The sequence below is a fragment of the Chroicocephalus ridibundus genome, chromosome 18, assembly GCF_963924245.1.
Source record: "Chroicocephalus ridibundus chromosome 18, bChrRid1.1, whole genome shotgun sequence".
Classification (NCBI taxonomy): Eukaryota; Metazoa; Chordata; class Aves; order Charadriiformes; family Laridae; genus Chroicocephalus; species Chroicocephalus ridibundus.
Window position 1 is genome coordinate 5,886,361 of NC_086301.1, and position 27,142 is coordinate 5,913,502.

The following is a 27,142-nucleotide window of genomic DNA, read 5'->3' on the forward strand; positions in this document are numbered from 1 at the left end:
GGACAACCCGCTGGATAGAGTTATCATAGTCTCTCCTCTCTACTCGCCCCCAGCTCTTGTCTCCTTTTACATGGTGTTTGGACACGGTCCTACCACTGTTCACCTAACAACGTTGGCTTTGACTAGAGAGGCATCCCATCCACCTCAGCCCATCGTGGGTGACCATCCCAGTACTCTCTTGTCCCCTCTTCTCCCACACCACTCAAGGATTCTGACAAGGGGAGGATTGAAAAAGCTCAGCCAAAAATGACAGCGCGTCTCAGACAGTGACTGACAGCAGCTCTGAAAATTTCCCGAGGCGACTCAATCGGACCAGGGTTTCTGGCCATCTTTAGAAACTGAAGCAGCTAAACCAAGTCAGACAAATATTGCTCCGAGCTGGAGAGACAGCAACGGCCGGTCATTAAGAGCAGGGTGGCCGCTGGCTTGAATTCAACAGAGACATCCAGCACGGCTCCGTACCCCCCAGCACCACGGGGTGTTAATCACCCGCATTTCAAGGCTGCCCCTGGGAGTGCAGATGGACTTTTATCCCTTTTGCAAAGATTTGAAGGCTGAAAGGTTATGGCGGGGGGTCAGCACCTGTCTCCGAGCTGACTCGGATCACACCATTTGCCCTGAGGCGAGTGAGGCCCCGGCTCAGACCTCCGGGCACAGCCCTACCTCCCAGACAAGCCCCATCACCTCGACGGGACCGGGGGCTCCTGAAGCCACCAGCTCTATGAAACACGTCCTCCTTCCCCCGGGGGGGTCAGCTTCCCTATGTGAAGTTCTGGCATGTTAAAGTTTCACCCCCTGTGAGAAAGCATTTAGAGAAGGAAAAGCATTTCCAAGCCCATGTCCTGGTTCTGGAAAAGAACCAATTTTCTTTTCAGTAATTTTACTTTTCAGTGAAGTCTCTCCTAACTAACTGCGCGCCCTGAAATTAAGGGCGTGTTTTTCAAACTGTCCGCTTCTAGCAGTGATAAAGCCAAATGTTTATAGGGAATAACAAGGAATGGTAACGCAGAGAGGCCCCTGCCTATACTTATTGCTATAAAAAACACGGGCAGCCAATTTTGTTGCGTACCAAACGTTGGTATGTGCGTTGGTCGGAAGCAGAAGAGCGTAGAGGGGTCGCACCTGTGGGGAGGAGGGGACAGGACAAGGGACCCAAAACTGAGCAATAGGGCACTCCATCCCATCTGTGTTATGTATAAAAGCTGAGGGATCAAAGGCTCAGCCTCTTCCTTCAATGGCCGGTGTCCAGGAGGACTCCGTTTGTCAGCCTTTGATCCCAATCCATGAGTTCGGGAATCCAATTCTGGAACCCAGTTGCCGTCTGAGTCCAGTCTGGGATTTTCCCAGTGACTGCCAGTGATGCGATCGTCATCCTGGGAGCTCGATATGGGTTTGCATATATTTCATTATTTTCTTATGAATATTATTACCTTTTCATTATTAATATTTCATTGAAGCAGTTTAGTTTCTTTAACTCCCAGGTCTCTCTCATTTTTCTCTCCTCTCATCTGAAGGGAGATGCTTTCCTTACTCTAAAGGGGAAAGAGGTAAAAGAGCATTTATCGTTCATTTTGGTGGCCAGACCAGCCCAAACCACGACAGCGCCCAAGATGGGGCTCAACCGGGGCTCTTACAGATTGCCCGAATAGTTCTCATTCCAGCTTGCCCAGTTGAGATTCTTCCTTTCAGAGTCTGGAGGGGATGGAAATTAAAACAGACAGCTGACATCATGTCATTCTCCAGCAGAATATTGTAGCACGTCTTTACAGGGTTTTGTTTAAGTTTAGTTGATACAACGCTGCTTAACCTGCCGTATGTGTGGTATAATTTACTTGCCCTTTGTGTTTGCATGCGGGGGGTGAAACGTGCTGTTCTGCCACGGTGTTTAATTCCGATCCGTACTGCGATAAGCTGGGTAACGACTTTACCTGCGTACGTTGGGCACCACGTCATCTATTTTATTACTAATTACACTTTCAATTTTACCTCGGGAAAGTTTACTTCACCCTTCTACGCTTATGCCAAACTGACACCACCAGAGGTAGGGGATGGATGCTTTTTGGATGTCGGAAATTACTGTTACTATAAACTCACGATTATTTTTCTTAATTGGTTCTCCTGCACGTGTTGCAGGGGTGGTTTTATGTTACGCTTTGGAATAACACAACATGCCCTGCCTCTGCTCCAGCTCCCAGAACGACCACCGTCACCACTCCAGCTGCTCCGACAACAAGTACCATTGCTACTCCAACCCCATCAGTACCGGTACAAGTCGCCGCAGTCACCGGGAACCAAAAAAGAGGTCAGTTTATTCCCTCACCCCTTATGACAAAGACCAGATCAAACCAGATAGCACGGGAGACAACTCTTCTGGTGAAGATCCAGGTCCTTCTAAAGCAGATCTGGGAAAGGGTCCTTCTAAATCAGGTAAGGGAGAAGGTCCTTCTCAGTAAATGTCAGCAAAGGAGGAGGAATAGGACATCTGAACTAAATGAACATCCTGGAATCACCCTGGGAGCTCAATACTGGGTTGGTTTTTTTGTGTGTGTGTATATATATATGTTTATATACACACACAAACACATACGAAACCCATATCAAGCTCCCAGGATGAGGACCACATCACCAGCAGTCACTGGGAAAGTCCCAGACTAAACTCAGCAATGGATGGGAACCGGATTCTGCAAACTGGAATCCATAATGTACAGATTGGGATCAAAGGCAGATGAACAGAGTCCTCCTCAGACACCGGCCATCGAAGAAAGAGCCTGACCCCTTTGATCCCTGCAATATCTGTCCTCTCCCCTATGGCATGTATCACCCCTCCTCCCTATGGCACGTATGATTTCCCCAAGACCACGCTGAGCTGGAAGGAATGAAAAAAAAAAAACCAACATCAAAACAACCGAATGAATTCCCCTAACAAAATGCTTAACTCTTGTTAAACAAAGGGAGGTTTCTCCAAGGAGCGATTACCATCGGAGCAGCAGCCTAACTAGGCTTCAGACAGCACTCCAGGCACACATTGCTGGCTGTCGCCTCTCCCACAGCACTCTGCCAGTTCGCACCCTATTGCGAACGTAAAATACCACGTGCAACAATTCCTAGTGACTTCCTCGGTATTTCACCGTTCCTGCTAAAGAAATAAACAGGGCAAAAGGAAGGACGCCAACTGACCTTGGGTGTTCATCTCTCCTCTCTGGTTTACCATACGGATCCTCACAGGCGTGACCCATGCACATCACAGAAGGCGTGACCCATGTGCATCATAGAAGGAATAGAATCATGGAATGGTTCGGGTTGGGAGGGACCTTAACGATCATCTCGTTCCAACCCCTTGCCATGGGCAGGGACACCTCCAACTAGACCAGGCTGCTCAAAGCCTCATGGCCTTGAACACCTCCAGGGATGGGGCAGCCACAGCTTCTCTGGGCAACCTGTTCCACTGCCATGACCATGTGCATGACCCATGCACATCACAGACCTCCTACCAAACACATCACACCACCACCAAGACGGCATTTCATGACCTACAAGCAGCCATCTCTTTCCAGGTCGCTTGAAAGAGAGCTGCAACAAGCGTGAAGTCCCAAACAACCCCACGCTGAGCGCATAAATACTCCCAGCTCCAACTTCCAGCCTCTACTCTGAGCCGTCCTTTGAGGTGCAGAACGGCAGCAGCGGCTGAGAGATGCTCTAATCAGTGCATCTAATTTCAAACAGCATAAGGACCATGTTATGCCTCGGGATAAACGTGAAAGGCTGCCATTGAAGTAAGAGAGAGGTACGCACTTCAGAAGCTGGAATTTGGCCTTAAAATAAAAGTCACTAAAACTAAAATATTAAAGTGCATTTAAAAACATAATAAGGCAGATTAGCAATCAAACAGAGCGGCTTGCTGGGGGACTGATAAGTGAGGAGGAATCCAGGGGCAGACACCACAACTGAAAGAAGGCCAGAAAGGCCTTGTTTAGAGTAAAAACAGCTTTTGATACCAAATACAGCACGGAAATTCTTTTTTTTTTTTTCTCATGCATTTTCCATGAGAGAACAAGCCCAATCAGCCTTGTTTTAAGCAGCGACGCCGAAGCTCCCACCTGGAGCGTTCTGCACCGGGAGGGATGGGAAATTGCCCGGTGACTCAGTAGCATGATGCAAGCTACGGCCCCCATCCCTCTCACAGATATTTCAAAGCACTTTTGACTCATTCAGATAATTATTTGACGCCCAGCCTGGTCCCAGCTTTCTGAACCATGCAGCAGAGGAGCTGCGGAAGTCCTGCTCCCGCACCAATCCTGCTGGAATCGGGGCTCGATTTTATTTGCTCATTAAAACGTCGGTACAGGAGACACTTTTCACCTCTCGGCACTCCCCTACAAAGCAGGGAAGTCATCGGGAGGAGCTGGCTTTGGGGACGGGCTGGGAGGGATGCCATGCGGAAGGGCTGGGAGGACGGTGGGAGCTCAGCGCTTCTCTACAAAGATTTTCTTGGTGTCTTACTCAGCGATTCTTGAGACATAAATAATTAACGAGGCAGCGGCATGTCGAGCTGCAAAGGCTAAAGCGCCCGTTGCTATAGCCCCAAACCTTTCACTGTCTTCAGACTGAGGGACGGAGACAGGTTTTGACGCCCATCAGGCTTCAGTGTGCCTACGGGCTAGCAAGGAGTGAGCCGGGGCCACCTCCGCCAAGATCCCCCTCTTCTGTCTAGCAATTCCCTCGCCTCCCGGCTTTGCAGAAATCCTCCTGCGCAGGGGAGCTCGGCAGTTTCAGCTCCCCAAAACTGGCGGGACGAGCTTATTCCCAACCCAATTCAATGACTGAATTTTGCCTGATTTAGGGCAGAAAGTAAGACGTCATCTCGTCTCATGCTAGACCTTGGAAGCTGGTAGATAACCACCGTATAAAGAAGGGGTAGGTGGCTCACGTTCAGTCCAAATTTCACATGTATAAGCCTAAAACATGGTTCACCTCTATTCAATCCCTAAAATCTCTATATGGCTCATGGGACACCTCCCTCCCCTGCACCCTGTGAACAGCCATGAGAAGGTCGTCGCCATGCAGAGCACATCGGGGCTCCGTGGTCCGAGGAAATGGGGTGGACGGCGTTTCTCCCAGGCTCCCAGACACAAAGGGAAGAAGAGTGGCCCCCCATGTGCTAACTAAAAATCACATCCCAGCTACATTTTCCCAGCTCAGCCTGAGCAGCTTTGCCCCAGGGGGGCCTCCAGCTGATCCCCCCCTCCCCAGAGCGCTTTCATGTTCGGCTCCCTCGGAACGCGGGGATGTTCGAGCCTTGTTACTTCGGCTGGGGTCAGGGAGACTGAAAACATAAGTGTATAATCCTTTCACAAGTTAATTAAAGTACCCATCCATCCTTCATTCAAACCATTAGCCATGGGTTTTTACAATTAATTATTTGGAACCAAATCAAACAAACAAACAGGAGACACGGAGAGAAGAGAGAAAGCAAAGCCGAGGCAGGGCGCTGCTGCGGCGGGGCACTAGCAAGGCTCCTCCGTGCCTCCCAACGCAACCCACGGACCCATTTTAGCCAGCACAAGGCTGTGTCGGAGGTGGGGGCCCTGGTTCAAGTTTGGGTGCTATCCCAAGCCGCTTCCGTGACCTTGGAAAAACCTCTTCGTCTCTCCTCGCTTTACCGCCAGCCCCTCCTGCCATGACCCACTGCTGTGTGCCGTGCCCTGCACGCCCTCCCTTTGCCCCCTGGCAGACCCTTGAAGTGCAAATAAACTCCAAATAAATCATTTACAAACCCCGAAGGCTCTTTGATGGGCTCTTGGGTGGACAGGAGCCGGTGCTCCCAAGCACCTTCCAGCACTGCCTCATCCCACTGCCAGAGGGTTGGAAAAAGCATCTGCAAGACCTCAGATGAGCTGAGGAACCTTTCCACCCGCACAGAGAGCCCGGGAAAGGGCTCCTGAATATTGCAAGGAGGGCAAGCAGCTCTCCTCCGCGCTCCGGTGCAGGCTGGGTCCCCAGCTGAAGCTCTTTGGCCTAGTTTATCTCATCTCTTCCACCATTCTTCTCCTTTTTGAATGCTTTATTTCAGCACAGGCGTGCGAGGGGAGAAGGGGAGGTGGGGAACTGGGCACCATCCTTCCTTTCCTCTGCTTTTTTTATCCCCCCCCCCTCCTGCATTTCCTTCCCTCTCATTTGCTGTCACAGCTACGCTCCGTCTCTTATCCCCAACCTCCCTCTCCTCCACGCCCTCCCTACTCCCCATCAAGACAAGGTTTAATGTCTTTCCATCTCTTCCCTCTTCCCGGGTAAATTGCAGCGAGCCTGCCGGCTGCTCGGGTGGAACACGCTGTTTTATATGCGCCATAAAAGGAGAGAACTCTGTAAACAATATTATTTTTAATAAAATCCTAGGCTTTGGCAGGCCAGCTGCTTTTGTGTCTGTCTTAATTTAATCAGACTATCAGCTCTCTCAAGCAGCAAGAGGGAATGAAAAGCATTAGCAAGGAATCAAGGAACTGGTGAGGAAGAGACATGATTTCCATCAAGTGCTTTCTGGCCCAGTGTGTTGCTATGCGAGCAGGACCAAGTTTTCGGGAAACAGATTCCCAGCCCGGCTCATCCGAAAACAACTTTGTCAACAGGCAGGAAGGACACGAGCACATCTAGGCATAAAACACTCATGCTGTAGTCCTTGAGAAAGAGCCATACGGCTGGTACGGGCGATGAGCACACTCAGGCTTAATGATATTTTGGGTTAGAAGAGATCACTGTGGCTCTCCCCAGGCACTGGCAGGTCTCTGCCGTACCCCACGCTCCCCAGGACGGGAATCCTGCCCAGTTCAGCGCCCTCCCAGAGCTTGGACCCAGGTACAGCCACCCAAAACACCATCCACCAGCTCCCCATCCATGGCTGAACCCCAAACCCCGCTGGCACACCCCATTTGCCATGTCAAAATTCAAACCCAAATCAATACAATGATAATATTAAGGATGAAATGTTACATTAGGCAAATATATTCCCAAAGGTCCAGCATACATGGGCAGGAGAAAAGCCTTCTCCAACGAGCGGCGGGGAGGAGATGATGTTGGTACAGCCACCCAAAACACCATCCCATCAGCTCCCCGTCCATGGCCAAACCCCAAACCCCACTGGCACGCCCCGTTTGCCATGTCAAAATTCAAACCCAAATCAATGCAATGATAATATTAAAGATGAAACGTTAAGTTCTGCAAATATATTCCCAAAGGTCCAGCATGCATCAGCAGGGGAAAAGCCTTCTCCAACAAGAGGTGGGGAGGAGACGATGTTGATACAACCACCCATCAGCTCCTCATCTATGGCCAAACCCCAAGCCCTGCTGGCACACGCCCGGTTTACCATATCAATATTCAAACCCAAATCAATACAATGATAATATTAAGGATGAAATGTTAAATTCTGCAAATATATTCCCAAAGGTCCAGCATACATGGGCAGGAGAAAAGCCTTCTCCAACGAGCGGCGGGGAGGAGATGATGTTGGTACAGCCACCCAAAGCACCATCCCATCAGCTCCCTGTCCATGGCCAAACCCCACTGGCACGCCCTGTTTGCCATGTCAAAATTCAAACCCAAATCAATACAATGATAGTATCAAGGGTGAAATATTAATTTATGCAAATCTATGCCCAAAGGGCCAACACGCATGGGCAGAGAAAAGCCTTCTCCAGCGAGCGGCGGGGAGGAGAGGATGTTGGCAGCTGGAACGAGGGGAGAGGGAGGGCAGCCCCGAGCCGCCCCCGACACGCAGCATCGCGAGCAGCAGCTGAGTTTGAAAGGTGCCACTTCCAGACAGCAAAAACCTGGCAGGAGCAGCTGATTTCGTGACACTTCTGTTCTTCAAGACCAAGCAGCAGCCAGCGAGCATCTGCCGCGCGCAGACAACTCCCTTCGCCTTGCTCCAAGCCCTCACAAGAGGCTTCACTGCCAGCAAGCTCAAAACTTGGCCATGATGTCCTCCAAGCTTAAACCATTGCAGATGTGATCGCTGATCCCTTCTCCTATCTCTATTTTTTTTTTTTTTTTGCAGCTCCAACAGCCCGGAGCGGTGACCGGGACTCCCCTTGACTTGGGAGCAAATCAAGGGTTCCTCCTCTTCCACTCCAAGCCACAAATCCACCAGAACACAGATCCTCAAAAACATGAAATAATAATCGCTAATTACTGACACAAAGTAAACAAATTAATTGATATTTACTTGTTTACCCAGTCACAAAAAAAAAAACCACCCACGTTAATCACTTAGCGTGTATTTTTAAGATATTAGCAGCGCTAAGGCACAGCCATAAATATCACCAGTAAAGCAAATATGGTGCTCAGCACTGCAAAGGAATTAAAATTAGTATTTAATTACAAGAAATCGCTCGAAGTTCTTTTGCTACCATTAATCACTTTCAATTATGAATGTAATTAGAAGTCAGCTTTTCTCTTTGGGTGGTCGCTGCTGGGACCTGAATCGGTGACCCTCGGCTCCAGGAGAGAGCACCCCACTTTGCTCGCCAAATGACAACTCCTAACGGGACCCATCAATTAGCGCCTTTACGGAGCTCCTAAGTGCCGAGGGCACGCGAAGAGGGAGGGGGTGAAGAGGAAGACTGAGTTACTTCATCCCCGCCACTTGCGCCGACTTTCACATCACCCGCCAGAGCAGAATCAAGGCCACCGAGATAGATAAATCGATGTGGAAAATATTCCGTCCTCCAATCATTAGAGAACGAGACGATAATGTTATTATCTCTTGCTACAAGGCAAATCAAAGCCTAGAGATTTCCTTCCACGCGACACGAAGCTTTTCAGCGGGGACACGTGGCCACTCGGCTCCGTGCGGGCAGAAGAAGAGCGTGTTGGAGGGTCCAGGCCAAAGTTGCCCCCCTCCATCTCTTGGCTCTACTCCCCCCGAAGTCCCCACCATCTCTCGGGCAGGCAGTTACGAGCCGAAACGGCTCTACCCGGGTTGCACCGTGGTGAGCATCACCTCTTGGCACTACGAGATGGAGCCTGGAGGTAATTTTTCAGCTCCGGATCGGTTCTCAGGGGTATCTGCAGAGGGAGTCTGCAAAACGTAATTAATGAAAGCAAACCTATTGGCAGCAAGCTCTGATTTATTTTTTTTTTATGCAGGGGGTGGCACTTGTCTTCTGGGGGACACGCAAATCCAGAGAAAAAGGCTGAAAAACTACCCCCCCTGCTCAGTGCTAAGCCTCCATCATCAGTTCAGACTTCACGCAAGCAGTCAGCGGAATAAATCCACGCATCAGGTTGGAGAAAGGCTGCTGCTGGCAGAGCATCGCCACTCTGAGACACCGGGGCCCCGATAACCGTAACGCTCCCCCCCACGTATCGCTGCCTTGACAACCCGCCCCCCCCACACAAGCCCATTGAGCCTCACAGCCTGCTTCTGGCACCGCACGGTACCGAAGACGACCGTAACACAGAAGACAACACGGAAAATCAAATGGGAAACGTTCCCTTTTTGGTTCCCTTGGTACTTCTGCACAGGGAATGCGATTAGACTGTCCTTATCTTGGTGGGAACAGTTGTGAGCAATAATGAAATCATCCAGGCCTTTTCTTTTTGAAATCCAGCCACATCCTTTGGCTCCAGGAAACAGGGGCGGTGACATGTGCTGTTTTCATAAAAAGCCACAAGACAACACGTTTCATTGCGATAGATTCCCTTCCCTCAAGTGAAGAGCGGGGGAGAGGGATGTCAAGGACGAGAAAACTTTCAGCCAAAAGAAGGGGCCGAGCTGAACTTCTGCCCGTCTGACACTCCTCGTGAAGCTGGCTCTTCGCAACCTGAAGAAGGCTGGACGTCGACAGCGCTCGCTGCTTTCTTCTCTCTCCACGCTTGCTCCTTCTGCCTCAGCTCCTCCGCTGGTTACAGGAATCGCCCGTTGAATTTCCACGCCGACGCGGAGCCCAACACGATGACTCTTTGCCGGGAAAGCCCAGCCTCAGGAGGATGGCCACTTCTCTCCCCACGTCGGCCAAGAGTCCGGAGAGGACTCGAGCCAAAAAACTCCATGTGTTTCTCCCAACGGAGACTCGCGGCCAGCTTGGAGTTGGGAATACGCTTGCTAGGTTGTAAATCTAGCCAAGCTGCGTGCTTCATCCTCGCCTCATCCTCCCGGGGCTCTTCCACCACTTGGTTTCGGGTCTAGACCAAGACATGGATTCCCTTGTAGGTGGCTCCTCTCTGCCGAAGGTCAGCCCAGCATCCCCGAGGAGGACTTCGGCGTCCCAGCGAGAGTGTTGCCACCCGGGCAAGACGACGCACATCGGGACTTAGCAGCTTTGCACCCTGAATTAACCAGGCGCCGTCCCCCCCGCGCCACGCTGCGCTGCCTCCTCATTAGCAGGCTGCATTTCGCCGTCCTCCCGGCCCTTGGCTGAGTCTCCCCTTCCCTCTGCTCCTCGCTTATTCTGTTCACTGAACTAATTGCTGAGCGCCTGCACCCTGGGTGTCTGCTGCTGTTGGAGAAGATTAGTATTTTTACAGAAGGGGGGGAAAAAAAAAAAAAAAAGATTAAAAAAAAAAAAGATTGTGTTTTTTAAAGCAGATGAAAGGAGAGCCCAAGGAGATGTGCATTTGACTCTCAAACACGCTCCTTCAAGTCTCCCTCAGCAGTACTTAAAGGCGTTTCCAAAGCAAGACTTTATGAATGCTAAATGAACCCGGCGCCTTGTTCCTCTGCCACCAGAAAAGAAGAAGAAAAAAAAAAAAAAAACAACTTATCTTTTATATACAATATTTCCTTTATGGCTGACACTGTGGTGCATCATGCATTGCTACTACCAGCCCCACTTCAGACGCGAAGGTTGACCTTCGCAAAGTCACGGGGAGACCGCTGCCTCACCGGGCTGGAGCAGCACGGCGCTGGGCAGGGGTCGAGGGTCCCACCTGGATCCCAGCAGCTACATTATCGTTTCACCTGCTGCTTTCCAGAAAGAACAAGGCGAGAAGAACACAAACCGGGTAAAGTTGAAAGTCTTGCTTTCAAACGCTGTGATCTTGGATGCCCCGGCCAAACCTGGGACATTGGTGGAGAAGTATCACCTTCCAGAAAGGCTTCTCAAGAGGGATGCGGGTTGGGAAGGGAAAGATGAATCAAGGGGGAAACAGCAGCATCCCAGCAAGCCAGAAGGACACGGAAGAAAACGCACCACTGACCATCCAGCCCCGCAAATCATCTGTACCGCCACCTCTGCTTCACCCAGCGGTGCTGGTGATGTCCTCAATCGGATGTCCAGCACCCAAACTCTCCTCGACTTCAGAAAGGACAAGCAACCAGCACACCGAGGCATCCAGCCTCTCAACACTTTCAGCCCTCTCGGTCATTTGGTCAAGGCCACACAACGCTCTTGCCAACGGAGCCAACGGCACAAGGTTGCCCTCTGCCCTCGCTGCTAGCCCGCTCCCGAGCTCAGGCTTGCCCTTACCCAGGATTTTCAGCAGGACCCGCTACCTTTCCCTACCCATGAAACAGGGGAGAAGTGCATTGAGCTTCACACAAAACACGCTGGGCAGAAGGAAAACACCCCACCCAAAGGAAGTCTTGGGAGATTTAATTAGCTGTGCTGTTTGAGCCTGTTAGGTGCTATATAATTGCTAAATATTATTATTATCTCTGCAGGTACGGCAGTTTGTTAGGATAATGATAGTGATTGACATTTCCCTGGCATCTTTCATCCCAACCAGATCCCGTATTACTCTATTATAAAACACTCTTCTGCCTTGATTCTCCATATGTCTCCGAACTGTCAACAGGATCGTCACTGGCTCCGCGTTGCCAAAAGACATACAGGCACAAAGCGGCTCGTGCGAGTTCACGGGATGTATCAGAAGCTGAGCGAGGACCAGCTCGACTCCAGGCTCAAGAATACGAGTTGCCCAGGCACACAGAGGGTATAGACAGAGATACACGGGCTCCACTTCAACATCGACATGGAGCGAAGCTGCAAGAAGCGGTCCTGTAAGCCACCACAGCGCCCAAAAACCTCCCCGGCTCCATCCCTGTCCCCCTTCTCCCGGCAAGCCGCGGTGGGTACCACGACCCAACCATCACTTTGAGAAATACATTCCGGGGACGGCAAAGCAGAGGGGCCACCGAGTGATTAATTGGAGACTATCAGTTTGGGATAGGTCTCTAAATTCTCATTAAGTCAGGTGCTGAGGCATCGCACATTAATCCAGAACATTTCCCCTTCGGCCCAAACAAATAAATAACTCTTGTATAATTCAGGGAGAACTGGGTGGAGCCATCTCTCCCCCTCTCTCTCCGACTCCTTCCAACTAACCAGTGAATAAAACATCGCCCGCAAATCTATTAGGCTAATTTTAAATCCTGACAATTTAGCAGCACTTCAGCAAGATAAGAGCCATTTATTAAAAGCCACAGTTCATTAAGCCAAATGCTGCTGGCGTATTTACTCAGAGAAAAGGGGCTGGGCTCGCCTCTCACCAAGACCAGAACTCCCCAAAGGAGCAGGGGTGAACTTGTTTCATCCAAAAAGCACCTTTGCCCACCCCAAGCCCACGTGGGTGCCCACTGGGTGCCGGGGCTGCCTCCCCCCACCTTGCTGAGCGATGCACGATGACGGAGCAGGACTCACGGGACGCGCTCGCTGCAGGTTCGTTCCCCTCAGGGCTACGGAAAGTCTCCGTCAGAGAAGTTCTCCCAGCTCCGTGCCTTGCAGCAAACTCCTGCACCACCACACCGGGGAGCCCTCCCGAAAGGATCAAAAGCAGAATCCAGATGGGGCACGCACCGCTTCGGACCCATTAACGTCGAGCACAGGTTGACTTCAGAGAGGGGACGACTGCTTCCGACAGCCAGCCAAGAGAGGGCTATTTAAGAAGAGCTGTTGCTTGCCAAAGGCTACCAGATTGCACCCGGAGCTTTCCTTCCCCCCCCAAGCTGCCGCCTGACATCTCCGCTGAGCCCCCTCTGCTGCGCCGTCACGTCGGCTCCAAAGGGCCTGGGGCTGCGACGATGACAGCGGGTGCCTTGGGACACAGGGAAAGGGATGGGGGTTTCCTGCGCGCAGGGTGGTGGCAGGGAAGAAAAGGAGACGGACTCACCTCTGTGAGCAGCCCCCGCTCTCCGGGAACCGGGATTTTTGTCGACCTTTACAAGGGATGTTTGACACCCCAGCCAAACCAAGATGCGTTGTGGCTGCCCCATCCCTGGAGGTGTCCAAGGCCAGGTTGGACGGGGCTTGGAGCAACCTGGGCTGGTGGGAGGTGTCCCTGCCCAGGGCAGGGGGTGGCACTGGATGGGCTTTAAGGTCCCTTCCAACCCCAACCATTCTACGAAAGATGCCAAGGGGACACAACAACCACAACCCCGTAAAACCAAGCTACGCACGAGCCCACCTTACGCCAAAGCAAGCTTGCCGAGCAAAGACATGCCCGAGCACAAGCTGGTAGAGCACAGGTGGCCTTCTAAAGCTCTGCGCCAGCACCCATGAGCTTATTCCCCTCCGGGAACTGCCTGCTGCGTGGTTCCCAGCGGAACATGGGTGTCTGCAGGGAGGGAGAGATCGCGAGGGGCTCGGTGGTACCCGAGAGATGGAGCCCGGAGGGAGGGAGGGATGGAGGGAGCCGCGCCAGCATCGCTGCGAGGAGCAGGCAGCAGAGGGCAGTGAAGAAATCCCATCTCGCAGAGTTTGTGAGTGTAATTCATTCCAGCGGGAGACATCCAAGAGACTTTATCAAGTGCAATTGTCCCACCGCGTCTTTTCACCTGCACACACTTGCAAGACAGTCTGGAGTCACTGCAGAGTCTCCCTTTACAGTCAGAGCTGAAAGGAGCATTATAAAGGTGAATTAACATTTAAAAAGAATGTAAAAAACCCAGAACTGTTCTAATGATGATTAATGGGAAGCTATAAGGGAGGCCGTGACCTCCTAGTGTCATTAAATGGATTGGCAGGTTTCTGAGCATTAATTATAAATAGCCACAGGAGTTCGAGTGCTTAGCAGAATGATGATAAATCCATGACACAGGTGGAGGGACAAGGAGTCAGGAGCGCGGGGCGGGGGGACGGACACGTGCCCGCGTGTGCACGCACACGGCTCGGCGTGCAAGGAAATAACGGGTTTGCACCTGTGTCACCTGCGGGAGAGAGACAGAAAGCAAAGGAGGAAAAAAAAAAAAAAAAAACACAGTGGAAATGAGTCTCCATCCGAGCACGCTTCTGTTTGGGTGGATAAGAGGACGGCGAGAGAGCCAGAAATGGGCAAATGATAAATTAGGCCCCGCCAGTCAATCACATTTTCTAAATGTTTTATATCCCAAAAGCTATAAAAGCAATATTCCCTTTCTGGCCTTATTGGAGCCATTTCTGTAAGGCAATCACATCTGTTTCCTCGGGGATTTGAGCTAAACTCTGCCTTGGCGCTTTTTTTTTTTCCTCCCTTTTTTTTTTTTTCCTTCCCTCCCCTTTATATTTACTCTCTAGCCTGCTACCAAAGAAGGGTCAGAGCATGCATACAAATAGGGAGAAGAACTGAAAAAAAAAAACCAAACAACCCCGAACCAGCCGACCAACGGGCAAGGAAGTGCCTGCAAACTTCTCCAAATTCCCCAGCCCCTTCGCAAAGCCACGGCTGCCATCATCGGGGGCCGCCCGGGTTTTGAACCAGCTCTTAACGGTTAATGTTTCCTTCTCTTTAACGAGGCTTATTCCACAACGGCGTAGATGCCAGGGAGGGTCTGCATCCCGGGACACCCCTGCGGTACCTCGGATGCGCCGGATCCACCCAGCCCGCCTGGGATTTGCAGCGCTGCACCCGCGGCATCGCCGCGATGCTCTTGGAGAGATGCTCGGGGAGAAAAAGCCCAAATCCCTCCCTGAATATCACAGGGACCCGGAGCCCCAGCCTCAAAAAGTACGATTTGACACCCTCCCACCGCACCCCCGCCGCGAGGCAGGAGGCGAGTTTTTCCAGGGGTGTGAAAACCAGGAGAGCATCGCCAAGAGAGCGTCAGGAAAGTGTCGGAGCCCTGGGACCGCATAAACAGAAGGGGATGAACGGAGCGAGGACCTCGGGCTCGTTAATGAGCTCTCCCGGCGAACCACATGGACTGCGGAGGGTGAAGGCTCCTCTCGCTGCCGAGGAAGGCAACAAAAGGCTCCGGGGTGAGACGCCAGAGGGGCAGCCCCGGGTCCTTGGGTATCCAGAAATACCCCCGCGTCGCTCTCAGGAGGCTCCCCAGACCCGGCACCGCTCTCTGCATCGCCATCCTCATCCCATGGCGGGACGGCAGCCCCGGTATCCAGCCACGGGGCATTTCCATTGGGACTGGGATCCCCGTTTCCTCCGGCATTTTTGCTACCTACCATTTCAGCAGCTTCTACCCACTCTATGGGGAAGCAAAAGCATGAGCCAATATCACCTCCGACGAAATTAAAAATATTCCTGTTTCTATTTAGGTTTAAGTATCATTACCTTGCTGGGCTCTTCCGGGGGGAAGCATTATTTCAACTGATTGGAAAACGGCGGCGAAGGAACCGGTTCTCCATACAATTTTCTTCATATCCTATTAGTCGCAATACAATTACAGTGAATACATCAATTCTTAGTCCCAGCAGCTCCTGGAAAGAGCCACCTATTAAAATCTGGCTTATTAATGGAATTGTACATCCAGGATTAATCGGGCCGCGTTGGCCATTTCCATTTCTCACTCCACAAGTGCTTTTGTTTGCTTAATAGGCTGAAGTAACTTGAGAATGACACAACTTAGCGCTTCCCCCATTTGCTGTGCATCTCGCCAGCAAATTTAATAGCCCTTTCCTTTAACGATGTTGCTCTGGGATAAAACCCGGCCCGTGGTGCCCGGGAAATCCCCACGGCAGGGTGGGGAGGGGGAGAAGGGGCTTTGGCAGAGACCCCTCAACTCATTTAAGCCTGTAAATCCCACCGGATAATACCAAAAAAACCCAACGGGCAGAGCGAGCAGGTTGGACGAGTGCCAGGCTACCACTGCAGTGTCACCTCAGGAGCGCTTCAAAAGCCTCCGGCAGCCCCAAAAAGCGTCACACACGCACACACACACACCCCCCCAAGACAGGCATGGGAGGGGGGGCTCCTCCATCCCACCCCCATGGGATCACGACCAGCCCCGTCCCTGAGCATCGTCCCCACGGCTCCGAGCAAGGACCGTCATCTCCCGGCGCAGATATTCCCGTGGCAGCCAAGTCAATGCATGTCGAAGGCACGGTAATATAGTATGACTTTTCCCTTTAATGGAATTTTTCTAGCCCACTAGGAAAAAAAAGACTCCATTAGCCATACTACAAAGGCTCCTACTTATTAGTATTTTAGAACAGCGGCGAAAACATTCCTTGAATCTAATTATTGCTGACAAATATGAAAATTGAAATCAAAGTTAAATTTTCAGCTACAGTGCCTCGGCACGGCAGCAGCTCGCCGGCTCCCAACTATTGCATCAACACATTTCTTCTGCCGAGAAGGCTGCGGAGATTGGCCACCCCCCCCCCCGGCCTCCACACACCCTCCCCCCCCCTCCATCCCACCCCTCCATCTCCGGAGGCATTAACTCCGACATATTCATCTCAACAGCCGGGGCCGCGTAAACGAACTTCACGTTCGCCAGTCGCACGCAGCCGGCGGATCGGGGAAAGGCTTCCCAAGGGCTGAAGAAGGAGGGAATAGGGCTTTTTTCTTTTCTTTAAAATGTATTTTTTATTTATTTCCAACTTTGCGCTTTCCCACCCCGTCTCCAAAAAAAAAAATAAAAAATAAAAGAGTTGCTGGGTGATTTTAAATTCCTCGAGATAGAGATTCTGGAAGGGAGGGGAGAGCAGAGAGAAGGGAAAAGGAGGGGGGAAAAAAAAAAAAAAAAAGCCTTGTCAACATATTTCCTTTCTCCTACCTCCCCCCCCCGCCAACCCCAACATACTGTAAAAATCAATCCCCTTTGTCATTTTGCTCTGCTTGTGTGAATGTTTAATGGCTGTCGAGGGAGATAATGATTGCTGCTAGGAAATTCATTTCAGATTTGCTATTTATAAAGTACTTGGTGCTCAGGTGGGAAATTAACATAAGGAAGGGAGGGGGGGAAAAAGGGGACTGAACCCGGGGTGGGGAGTGGGGGGTGAGGTGGGTAAAATAAAATATAAAAAAATATAAAAGCGTCAGGAGAGGAGGGATGGGATGCTGCGGGGCTGCCTGGAAGGGGCTGGTGCCCCTAAGAGGGTTGGCGTCCGTTCCCATCTCTCCTGGGACGGAGGGAAACGGCTTGGACGGAGTGGGGACCGGGATGCTGGGGACGCCTGGGTGCTCCTCAGCACCGCCAGCCCCTTTCCCGTGGCAGGGAGATGGGGGTAGCAGCCAAAAAAAGCCCGGGTGGCTTTTGCAGCCGGGGCGATGCTCCTCGCGCCCACCACAAATCCCACCGCCAGCACCGCGGTTCGCGTCCCGGCTCCTTCCCCCGGCCTCTCGCCCCTCTGGATGAGCTGCAAACCTCCACGGAGTCGTGTGCGCGCGTGTGTCTCCGTCCCCACGGAGCCCCACAACCTGTTGCCACGTGTTTGATTTCTGAAGCCCCGGGGGCTGGGGGGGAAATTCCCACCTGCGACGGAGCCGCATCCCGAACAGCCAGCGGTACCAACACGCTGCCATCGAGTCGCTAATTCCTTGCTCTCTCAGAAGTTGCTTTTCACTTTCTGATTTTTCAATAATAGGCTTGGGTATGAATCCCTTAAGCTTCTGAAATAAGCTGAAAACCGCTTTTCCAGCCATTTACATAAACACAAGTGGATCAGAAGGAATAATCATAGTTTATGCATTATTTGGGGGCTTTGGAGCCAGCTGCTAATGTGATGTCAGGTTTTGAAGCCCCAAACGTACAACGGGGAAGCGCTGATGTGCCGAAAAAGCGGCACAAAAAGGTAAACAATAAATAATACACATTACTACTTTTTTTTTTTTTTAAAACTGTTGTCTTCAATGACAAGGCGGTTTTGGCTTCGTCGCTACCCTGGCCTCTAATGGATCCCACTCCTGGCCAGCCTTGTTCCAGAAAGGGCTTCGTTAAGAGAGATGTCAATCACGGTAAATCCAAATTCACCTCTCGCCAGCCAGCCCCGCCGCTCTCCGTCTCCTTGGCCCCGTATCAAAAACCCCCGGTGCTGGCTTTGGGGATTGACTTCGCAACAAAAAAAACCTCCCCCCCTCCCCCAACTCCACCTCACGCAGGCACCCTCCGAGCTCTAAATACCATCTGTCCCGCAGAAAGGGAATAAAAGCCAGAAAACCACCCAACAAACCAACTTTGCGTTGTTCACCAGCTAACTCCTGCAAGAGGCGGGGGGAAAAAAATTAAAAAAGAAAAAAAAACCAAAACCAAAACCCACTGAAACGGCGAGATGATATTACAGCATTAATGAACTTTGCTTTGCTTCAAGTGCTTGTCACGCTTCCAACGAGGCGGGTCAGGTTTGGCTTTCAAACCGGTTCTTTAAATCAAGAATGCCGTTTTCTGGCAAAAATCAAAACATTAGCAGAGGATCCGTTTGGAAGAAATAACAATAAAAAGCAAAAAATAATAGACGTAACAAGGCTCGAGACTCCAGGCTCTTTTGGCAGCGCTGGAATGCGGCCTTCGGAGCTCCCTTTTTTTTCGGTTTGAAATCACAACTTTGTACGTGAATCTTCCGCGAGCTCAGAATCGGCGCAAAAAAAAATACTTCTAAATCAATCTCTGGATTTCCCAGCATTTACTTGCACTGGGAATTTGCGAGTGTTCTGTTTTTATTCCGCTTTGGAATAAAATGAAAAAATACCCTTTATTTCTAATATTATACAATTTCCTGCGGCATTCCCTTCTTTTTCGCAACTGCCGTCTCCCATCGTGAGTCACGGGAGGATGCGAAGCGGCCGCGGGGGCCGAGCATTGGTGTCTTTACAAGCTCCTTCCCAAGCCAAATCAGGGTTTCCCTGTGCTCAGTGACGTACAATTACATCGGGTGGAGGAAAAAAAAACAAAAAAACCCAAAAAAAATCCCATTTTCAAGGTAAATCCAGGTTAGCCGGACGAGACAAGAGGGGAAGGGTGGCTTACGGAGTGTGCGGCCAAGTGAGGAAGGGGAAGGACCACGCAACGAGGCTGAATTGTGGACGACGAGCAAAGGATGCGAACACAGGACCCATGTCCCAGCCCAGAACCTCCATGCTCACAGCATCTTTTTCCATTCCTTCCCACCAAACCCCAACCGAACACCCATTCCCATCCCCCTCCCCGCAAGCCAGACCCACCGTGGCTCCGAAATTAAGCCCTTGGCACGGACCGTGGCTCGTTAGATGGATAGAGGTGCCCTCCCGGCAAGGCGCTGAGCACCCTTCCACCCCACCGATGCTGAGGTCCGCCCACCTCCAGAAGGTCCTCAGTGCTGCACCACCACTTGTTAGCTCGGCAGCGGCCACATCGCTCCATCCCCGTGGATGCCGTGCCAGCTTCCATCCCCGCCTCCCCACTGCTTCCAAGGGAATACTCCAAGCACCAGTAATTTATGTATGTTGGGTCCCCGGGATGCTGGTTTCCTGGGATGCCGGCTTCCCACGATGCCGGCTTCCCCGCGTGGCCGCTACAAAGCGTTTTGGGCTCCTGGGCTACACGAAGCCCGGCTCAGAGAGCCTTTTTCGGCTCCCCCAATTAGTAAGCGAAGCATGCGGGAGGTGGAGGAGTCAGAGGAAGGGAAAGCAGGGAGGGGGGAAGATGCCAAGAACCGAGCAGCGCCTTTAGTGGGAACAGTCAACGGGACAAGGGGGCCAAAGGGTCAATTAATTTACAACAGCTTTCGGCATTGGACATATTAACTGTAAGCGCATCAAAAATCCATGATATCCTTCTTGGCGGGAGATAACAGAGCCCGGCGAAGGCAGCACCTCTGATTTATTATTAACCAAGAGCAAGGTGCGTGCCTGGGGAAGGAGGAGGGAGGTAGCTAGCTCCTCCGGGCTAGCAGCCACAGCTCCAAATGTGGTGTGTGATGCCTGGAGGACACACCAGCACCCACAAAATAAAAAGGGCTCTGGGCCCCAGCAATTTGGGTGCCCCAGCTGGGATGAGCGACATCCCCCCCAAGGAGATGCAGTGCCAAAGGGCTCATCCTCTGCAATTTTCAGGGGTTTTTTTGCCCATAAAAGCTACTAAAGGCACAAAAAGACCCACGTGCCGAGGGTACGGGGTGCTGGCTGAAGCTGGGAGACAGCAGTACAGCTCGGACTTCCACTACAGGATTCCAAAAAACCTGGCGCCTTGCTCGTTTTGGGCCCTATTTGAAACCAAAAGCCCAAGTCCAAGTCACGGCTCCAAGGCAGCCGCAAGCCTTTGCCATCGACATCTGAGATGGATCGTGTTTGGATCCCGCTGAGTCTAACGGGAGATTTGCCACCGCGCATCAAAGCGGCGCTACTACCAGTAACACTGAAAAAAAAAAATAAAAATCGTATTTACCCACTTTAAAGCTTTCCTGCAGCAAGGCACCCCTTCAACTGGGGAACAAGCGAAGAAAATTTTGCCCTTTCCTGCCACTATTTGAAGTTTGAGAAGGCAAGAAGGTTTGGTTTGTTTTTTTTTCCTGATCCCCACGGCCAGAAAGATGCTCTCCACGTGGTGCTTTGCTGCCGAGGGAGGCTGGAGCCCACCTCCACCATCTGATTGCCAGTTGCCTGGGAAGCAAACTGGTGAGCTCTCCCCCTCCACTTCCAGCCTGCTTTATCACACAAAACAGCGAGCCCTGCTTGACCTAGATCTGTCAACTGATCAATTTCCGCCCCCCCCCCCGCCAATAGGGAAAAAAAAAAATAAAATGGGGGGGGTGTCACAATATGTATATTTTTAAGCAAGAAAAATACACGGAGCAGACGCTTCCAATATTGTATGCACTCGGCTCAGGCACAAGTCAGGCTTCGCACAAGGGAAAGACAGGAAAACCATAAGCCAGGGTTACTACGATGGTCAAAACACCCATGTGGATAAAGAAAAAGTAGTTTTTGCTAAGCACTAGGGCATCCCGAAACTGGTTGCAGCCTCCAGAGCACCCAGCACCTCCAAGTCTTGTGAACAGGGATGCTCCCTACGATGCTTCAGAAGTTTAGTTTTACCAGAGGATGCTTTTTCCAAGCTCACAGCTACCACCTGGTCTTCTCTGCCTGTCAAACTCGTATTCATCTCCTCTTGGCCGGTCAGTGAGTCCCACCCCAGATGTGAGGACAGCTGACCAGTCCCATACCTCCTCGGCCATGAAAGCCCAGGTCTGCTCCATTCCCTCCTCGTGTATCCCGCTGCAGGTAACCACAGCCACCTTCTTCATGCCTGCATTTTAAGAACAGCGAGCAACCACGTGTCCCAAAACATGTGGCAGCATGCGTGGGACCTCGCGCATCTCTATTCCGCCACTGGGGCTCCTAAAGCTATCGTAGATACAGCACGAAGCAACTCCAGCACGTGTTGCCCATCGCACCGCGCTCTAAGGCACCTCACTACAAGCGATGACTCAATGTAGATACACAACGTAGAGCAGCCCCCAACGTAGAGCAGCCCCCAACGTAGAGCAGCCCCCAGTTCACTCCTTGCTATACTCAGCCCACCACTGCACAACCAGACGAGTGGAAGGATGCTCCCAGGGAAGCGGCCGACACCCCAACGCACGGGAAAAACCCCCACGTCCAACGCTCCCCGGCAAACCCACCGCCCAAACCCAGATCCCAAGCGCCATCCCAGCATCTGAGGGGCCATCCCATGTTTTTCCACAATGCAGCCTGCTTTCAAAAGCATCTTCCCAATGGCAAAGGTCTGCTCGGGTTCCTCTCTACTCTGCTGAGTCTTAAAAAATGTGCCAATTAATCCCATGCGGTGGCCTGATTTCCAGAGGTGCCGGGTACCTGCTTACAGCTTCGGTTAAAATCAACAAGAATGACAGATTTTCAGCAACGCTCCAAATCAGGCCATTGAGTAACCAGAGCGCATTCCCTTCCTTTTATGTACTACATATAACTGCGTTATCTAATCATGTAGGTATTGATTATTACTGTTATTACCTATTAAATAGCTATTTTCTGCTGTTGGGGCGAATATCACATTTTATTGACCTGCACGGTAACTATTAACCACCACGAAGCCACGTCTAATATTTTCCCCGGGGAACAATAAATCCGGGCATTCACAGAAAGATGTCGATAGACGTAATTTTTCTTATACACATTCATTAGCGCAATTACCTTCTTGCGCAAACTGCCAGGAGGTTTCCCCCCCTCCCGCCTCCGCCGAGGAAAAGTCCTCCCGGGACGCGCAGCCCCGACACGTGCTCCCAAATCCTGCCCTTTCCGAGGGGAAACAGCCCAACGCTCCTCCTTGGAGATGCTTTTTCGGGCCCAATCCAGCCTTTCCATCCGCTCTGGGAGTTATCTGCAACCCAGCCACATCGACGGAGCGAGTAATTCTTTCGGATGAGGAACGCTCCGCCTCTGATGTTGACATATGCTATTATTTTTACATACCTATTTCAGCTTGTACGCTTATTAGAATAAGGTCTTTATGCTAATTTGTAAATCAAATTCCCATAATTCTTGGCTTACTGATGTTAAAGGCCCAGCTAAATCTTCTATGACCTTTTAGCCCGGTTAATCCTTTTACGCATGGTTGAGTGAAGAGTTTTCTTCTCTCTTCCCCTCCCGCGTGCCGGGGTGGGATTTTCGCACAAACCTCAAGAAACTCAGGTGGGTGCGAGTCAGGGACACCGGGCACACGTGAGACCATCTCTCTGCTTTGAAACACGGAAAGCGGGAAGAGAAATTGCTGCTGCCGGGTCCTAAGACATTCTTATATTCATAGAATGGCTGGAGTTGGAAGGGACCTCGAAGATCATCTCATTCCACCCCCCTGCCCTGGGCAGAGACACCTCCCACCAGCCCAGGTTGCTCCAAGCCCCGTCCAACCTGGCCTTGAACCCCTCTGGGGATAAATACTAGATATTAGTCGGCTCTAGATATTAATTGGCGCTATTTAAAAATCACGCCGGGGAGGGGGGAAAAATAGAACAAACACGACGAGAGCTTGTGTTGCCGAATTAGCCACTCATTTCCCACCGCCCTGGGGTTATCCCAGCCTTCTGCGTCCTCCTCCTTCCCAACTCCTTCCCCTCTCCAAGCCCCCAGGGGTGGACCTTTGGCCAGCTCTGCCCTTCCCACGTCCTGATGCGGCGGGCACCTGCATCTCATCCCCATGGAATCACAGAATCGCCCAGGTTGGAAGGGACCTTTCAGATCATCTGGTCCAACCATCAACTGAACTCTGACAAAAACCATCACTAAACCATATCTCTCAGCACTACGTCTACCCGGCTTTTAAGTAATTGGTGTGGTGCCTCAACCTCTTCCCCGGGCAGCCTGTTCCAATGCTTAATAACCCTTTCGGTGTAAACTTTTTTCCTAATATCCAATCTTAACCTCTCCGGCGCAACTTGCGGCCGTTTCCTCTTGTCTTATCGCCTGTTACATGGAGATACGGCACCCAAGGAAGCTCCCCATCCTTGTTCCCGACTGCCAAGCACTCAGTAGTCAACATCTCCCTTGAGACCGGCAGCATCGCCATGGCCAAAACCACACTGGACATCTCAGAGGGCCCCTTCCTCACGGACACAACACTCAATAGCTCCCGTTTCATTTTTTTTCCCCCCCAAAAAACCCCCGAAAAATAAGTTTTCTAGGTTGTTTTTTCCCAAAACAACAACAGTGAAGCTGCAGAAGTTGGAGGACCTACGGATGTTTGCACAAATGCAGATGGTCAAGCACTTGGGAGTTATCCCACTTCACACTCCACTTCACTCTCAAGCACACTCACAACCCACTTCTCTTATTGTTCGTTTGGCTGTAAATAGGTAAATGACCTGGAGTATTGATAAACTGCTGCAGAGGGCAGCACAGATCTCTCGAGCTATTCGGAGTAGGTTTGTGCAAAACACAGTTTTCCCGCATGACTGTAATTTTCACGTTTTCAAACACAAGCCAGCTCCACTTCTGTACAGCAAGCGAGAGAGAGAAGTTAGAAATTAAAAAAAAACCAAACAATACTGAATATCGGATGAGCTGATAAAGCAGCAGCACCGTACTGACGATATTTGGCAACGCACCCGTACCTATATATTACCTTGAGAGCTGAATAACCCCCAATTTCTCAAACTTTCCCTTAGAAAGTTTTTGCTAAAAAGCCAAATTATTTTTGCTGGGTGATTCTGGTTTGTGGGGATTTTTTATTTTTTATTTTTTTTAAGAACTCTTTTTAAATACAATTTATGCAAGAAAACCTCCTGGAGGGGACTCCTTCCCTCCGCCAACCCAGCATCTCCCAGCCCAAAAAAGGGCCCAAACTTTTTGCTGCCGATTTTTTGCCCAGCACCCCCCAGCTCTGCACTGGGGGGTCCCGTTACCGCCCCCTCCCCCCCCAGGACCAGGGTGCACGGCTCCTTGCTTCCCCCCACCCCAGCGGCGACTCAGGGACTTCAGGCACCCAAATTGCCAGGGGACACGGGGAATTTTTTGCTTGGGGAGGCAGCGCATTCCTCCTCACCGCTCTGCTGCCAAGGAGAATAACAATGAATTAAATAATTAATAATAATAACTAATAATAATAATAAAAAAACCCCAACTACTTTCTGATGCGTAAGCTTTGATGGGAGCAGGGAGAGGAAGCGCGAGAGATGACCAGAGGCAAGGAATGAGACTGCAAGCAAGCCAAGTCAGGAGCCAAATGCAAGCATTAAAAAATAAATAAATAAATAAGGGGGAGGGGGGGAAAGACAAGCACAAATTCTAGGCAGGAGAAACGAGAAAGGCAAGGCAGCTTTGCCCCCCCCTTCCTGGGGAGCCCCCAGCCATCCAGCACCCCACAGAGGTGGCACCAAAGCGGGGAACGGGGCTCCCATCCCCAGGAAAGCCCGTGGGGAGCCGGGGGGCGCAGGGATGCCGGCATCCCGAGCGGCGCCAGCGGGGAAGCAGCAAGGCTGGGAGAAGGCGAGAGCTTGAGGAGGGAGAGAAGGAGGAAGGCGAAGAGGAGAAATGCCTTGGCGTGTGATGTGCATGCTAAGCAGCCCGCGCCGGTCGATATGGCAGGGGTGGCTCTCCGCAAGAGCGGGCCCAGGCTGCCCAGCAGAGAGAAGTTTTGAGCGGAGATGGTGGCTGGCCATCTCCCCCCGGCTCCATCGGCACACACCGGCCCCCCAGCCCGCCTCAAGCAGCCCCCTGCCCCACGCAAACAGGGGTTTCACACCCCACCGGAGTCCTGCTGCAGAGCCTGAAGGGGTGCGTGTGGGGGGGACACACACCAGGCAGGGCTGGATTTGGGATTTGGGTACCCAAACCCTGTCCCCAACCCTCGGTGGGCACGGCAGAGGTTTGCTGCCTCCAGCTGCCGCCTGCTCTCCTTTTCCCCGTGCAGAAGGAGGATGTATCCATCCCCCCGGGGCGGGGGGCATCCGTCCCCCCAGAGTGGCTGCATCCCCCCCGGGGGAGGGTGCCTCCATCCTCCCCGAGAGAGTGCCCGCATCCCCCCGCGCAGCCCCGGGTACCATCCGCCGTGGGGCTGGGCGCATCCATCCCGGGCGCGGTGCAATGCAGCCCCCCGGGCGCATCCCCCCCCCCCCCCCCGCCTTTTCCCAACCGGGTCCGCCGCATCCCCAGCTCCGCAGGCGGCCCGGTGCAGGATGCGGCCCCATCCTCCCCGTTGCCCCCCCCCCCCCCCCGCCTCCATCCTCCCAGGGAGGTAACCCCGCTCCCACAGCCCCTCCAGATGGCTGCGAGGAGACTAACGCAAGCTGACAGGCTCGGTCCTCCCGGCCAGATGGGGCTGGCTCCTGCCTCCTCCTTTTCCCCCCTTCTCCCCTTCCTTTTTGCCCCCACCCCCCTTTTTTTTTCCCCCCTTGCACAGTATCCCCTCCACCATCCCCCGGGGGGGGAAGCATCCCTACTCGCCCGGGACAGGTTGGACAAGGACTTTCCAACTCCCCCCTCCGGGGCTGCACCGAGTTTTTGGGACGACCTTGCAGGCGGGTCCGGTGTTGCAAAGAGAAGCGGCGGGGGGGGGGGGGGGGGGGGGAACGGGCACGACCCCCTTTTTTTCCCCTGCCCCCAGCCTGTTGGACGCATTGCTCCTGCGGGAAACTAAGTTGAGTCGCTCGGCACCGGCTTCCCCCACCCCCCCCCCCCCCCAAAAAAAAAAAAAAAAACCAAAAAAACCCAAAAAACACAAACAACCCACAAGCTGCGCCATGGGAGACGTTCCCCCCGCCCCGGCCCAGCGCACCGGGGGAGGGAGCATCAATTAGGAGATGCCGTACCCGCATCCGCACCCCCCGCAACTTAGCGGCGGGTCGGGGACCCTCTCCCAGCTCTGCCCCCGCTCTGGGGGCATCCCATTCCCCACCCCCCCACCCCCCCCCCTCTTTAGGGTGCTGCCGTGGGGCCGAGCACCCTCCGCACGCCTCGGCTGCATCCCCCGCAGCATCCCCCGGCCCGGCCCTACCTTGGGAGAGGAGGAGAGCGGCCATCCCGGCGAAGATCACCCAAGAGACGGGGTGGTGCATTTTCGCCTGGGCCATGTTTTCACCCCCTCCCTTTTCCTTTCCTTCCTTGCTTTCCTTCCCCACTCACTGCCTGGCGGGGAGAGGTTTAAAATCCAGCGTTTCCCGGAGCAAAGCGCAGGAAAGAGGGAGAAAAAATGAAAGGAGGGGAAAAAAAAAAAAATTTAAAAAAAAAAAAAAAAGCACCGCAAGGGTGGGGGAGGGAAAAAACCCAAAAAGGAAAAAAAAAAAAAAGGGGGGGGGGGGGAAAGGGGGGTCGGAAGGGGTTGTAAGGTACGAGGGACAGGCGCTGCCGTGCCCGCCGCTCCGGCCCCGCACACGCCGCCCGGCTCCCAGCCGCCGCCGGCCGCGCAGGCAGCGCGCCCTCCCCCGCGCCGCGCTCATTGGCTGCCCGCACCCCCCCTCCCCGGCACCGGCATCCCCCCCCACCCCCCGGGGGGGTCCCCCGCCGCCCCCGGCCCCGCACTGCCCGGCCCCGCTGGGGAAACGGCGTGACATTGCCCCCTGGGGTG

General features: G+C 52.5%; 1 protein-coding gene across 2 annotated transcripts in view; it reads right to left on the reverse strand.

Moving 5' to 3' along the window:
* LOC134524855 (protein CEPU-1) overlaps positions 1 to 26,741 on the reverse strand; it is a 364,606-nt gene extending 337,865 nt beyond the window's left edge. The window contains exon 1 of one of the 2 annotated variants that reach the window (XM_063355071.1): positions 26,573 to 26,741. In XM_063355071.1, coding sequence (XP_063211141.1) covers positions 26,573 to 26,648 — 76 coding nt within the window. In that variant the 5' untranslated portion in view covers positions 26,649 to 26,741. Of the gene's footprint in view, positions 1 to 25,619; positions 25,633 to 26,572 lie in introns of those variants that run through there. The other variant, XM_063355078.1, reaches the window with a different exon arrangement.
* Between the last annotated feature and the right edge of the window lie 401 nt (positions 26,742 to 27,142).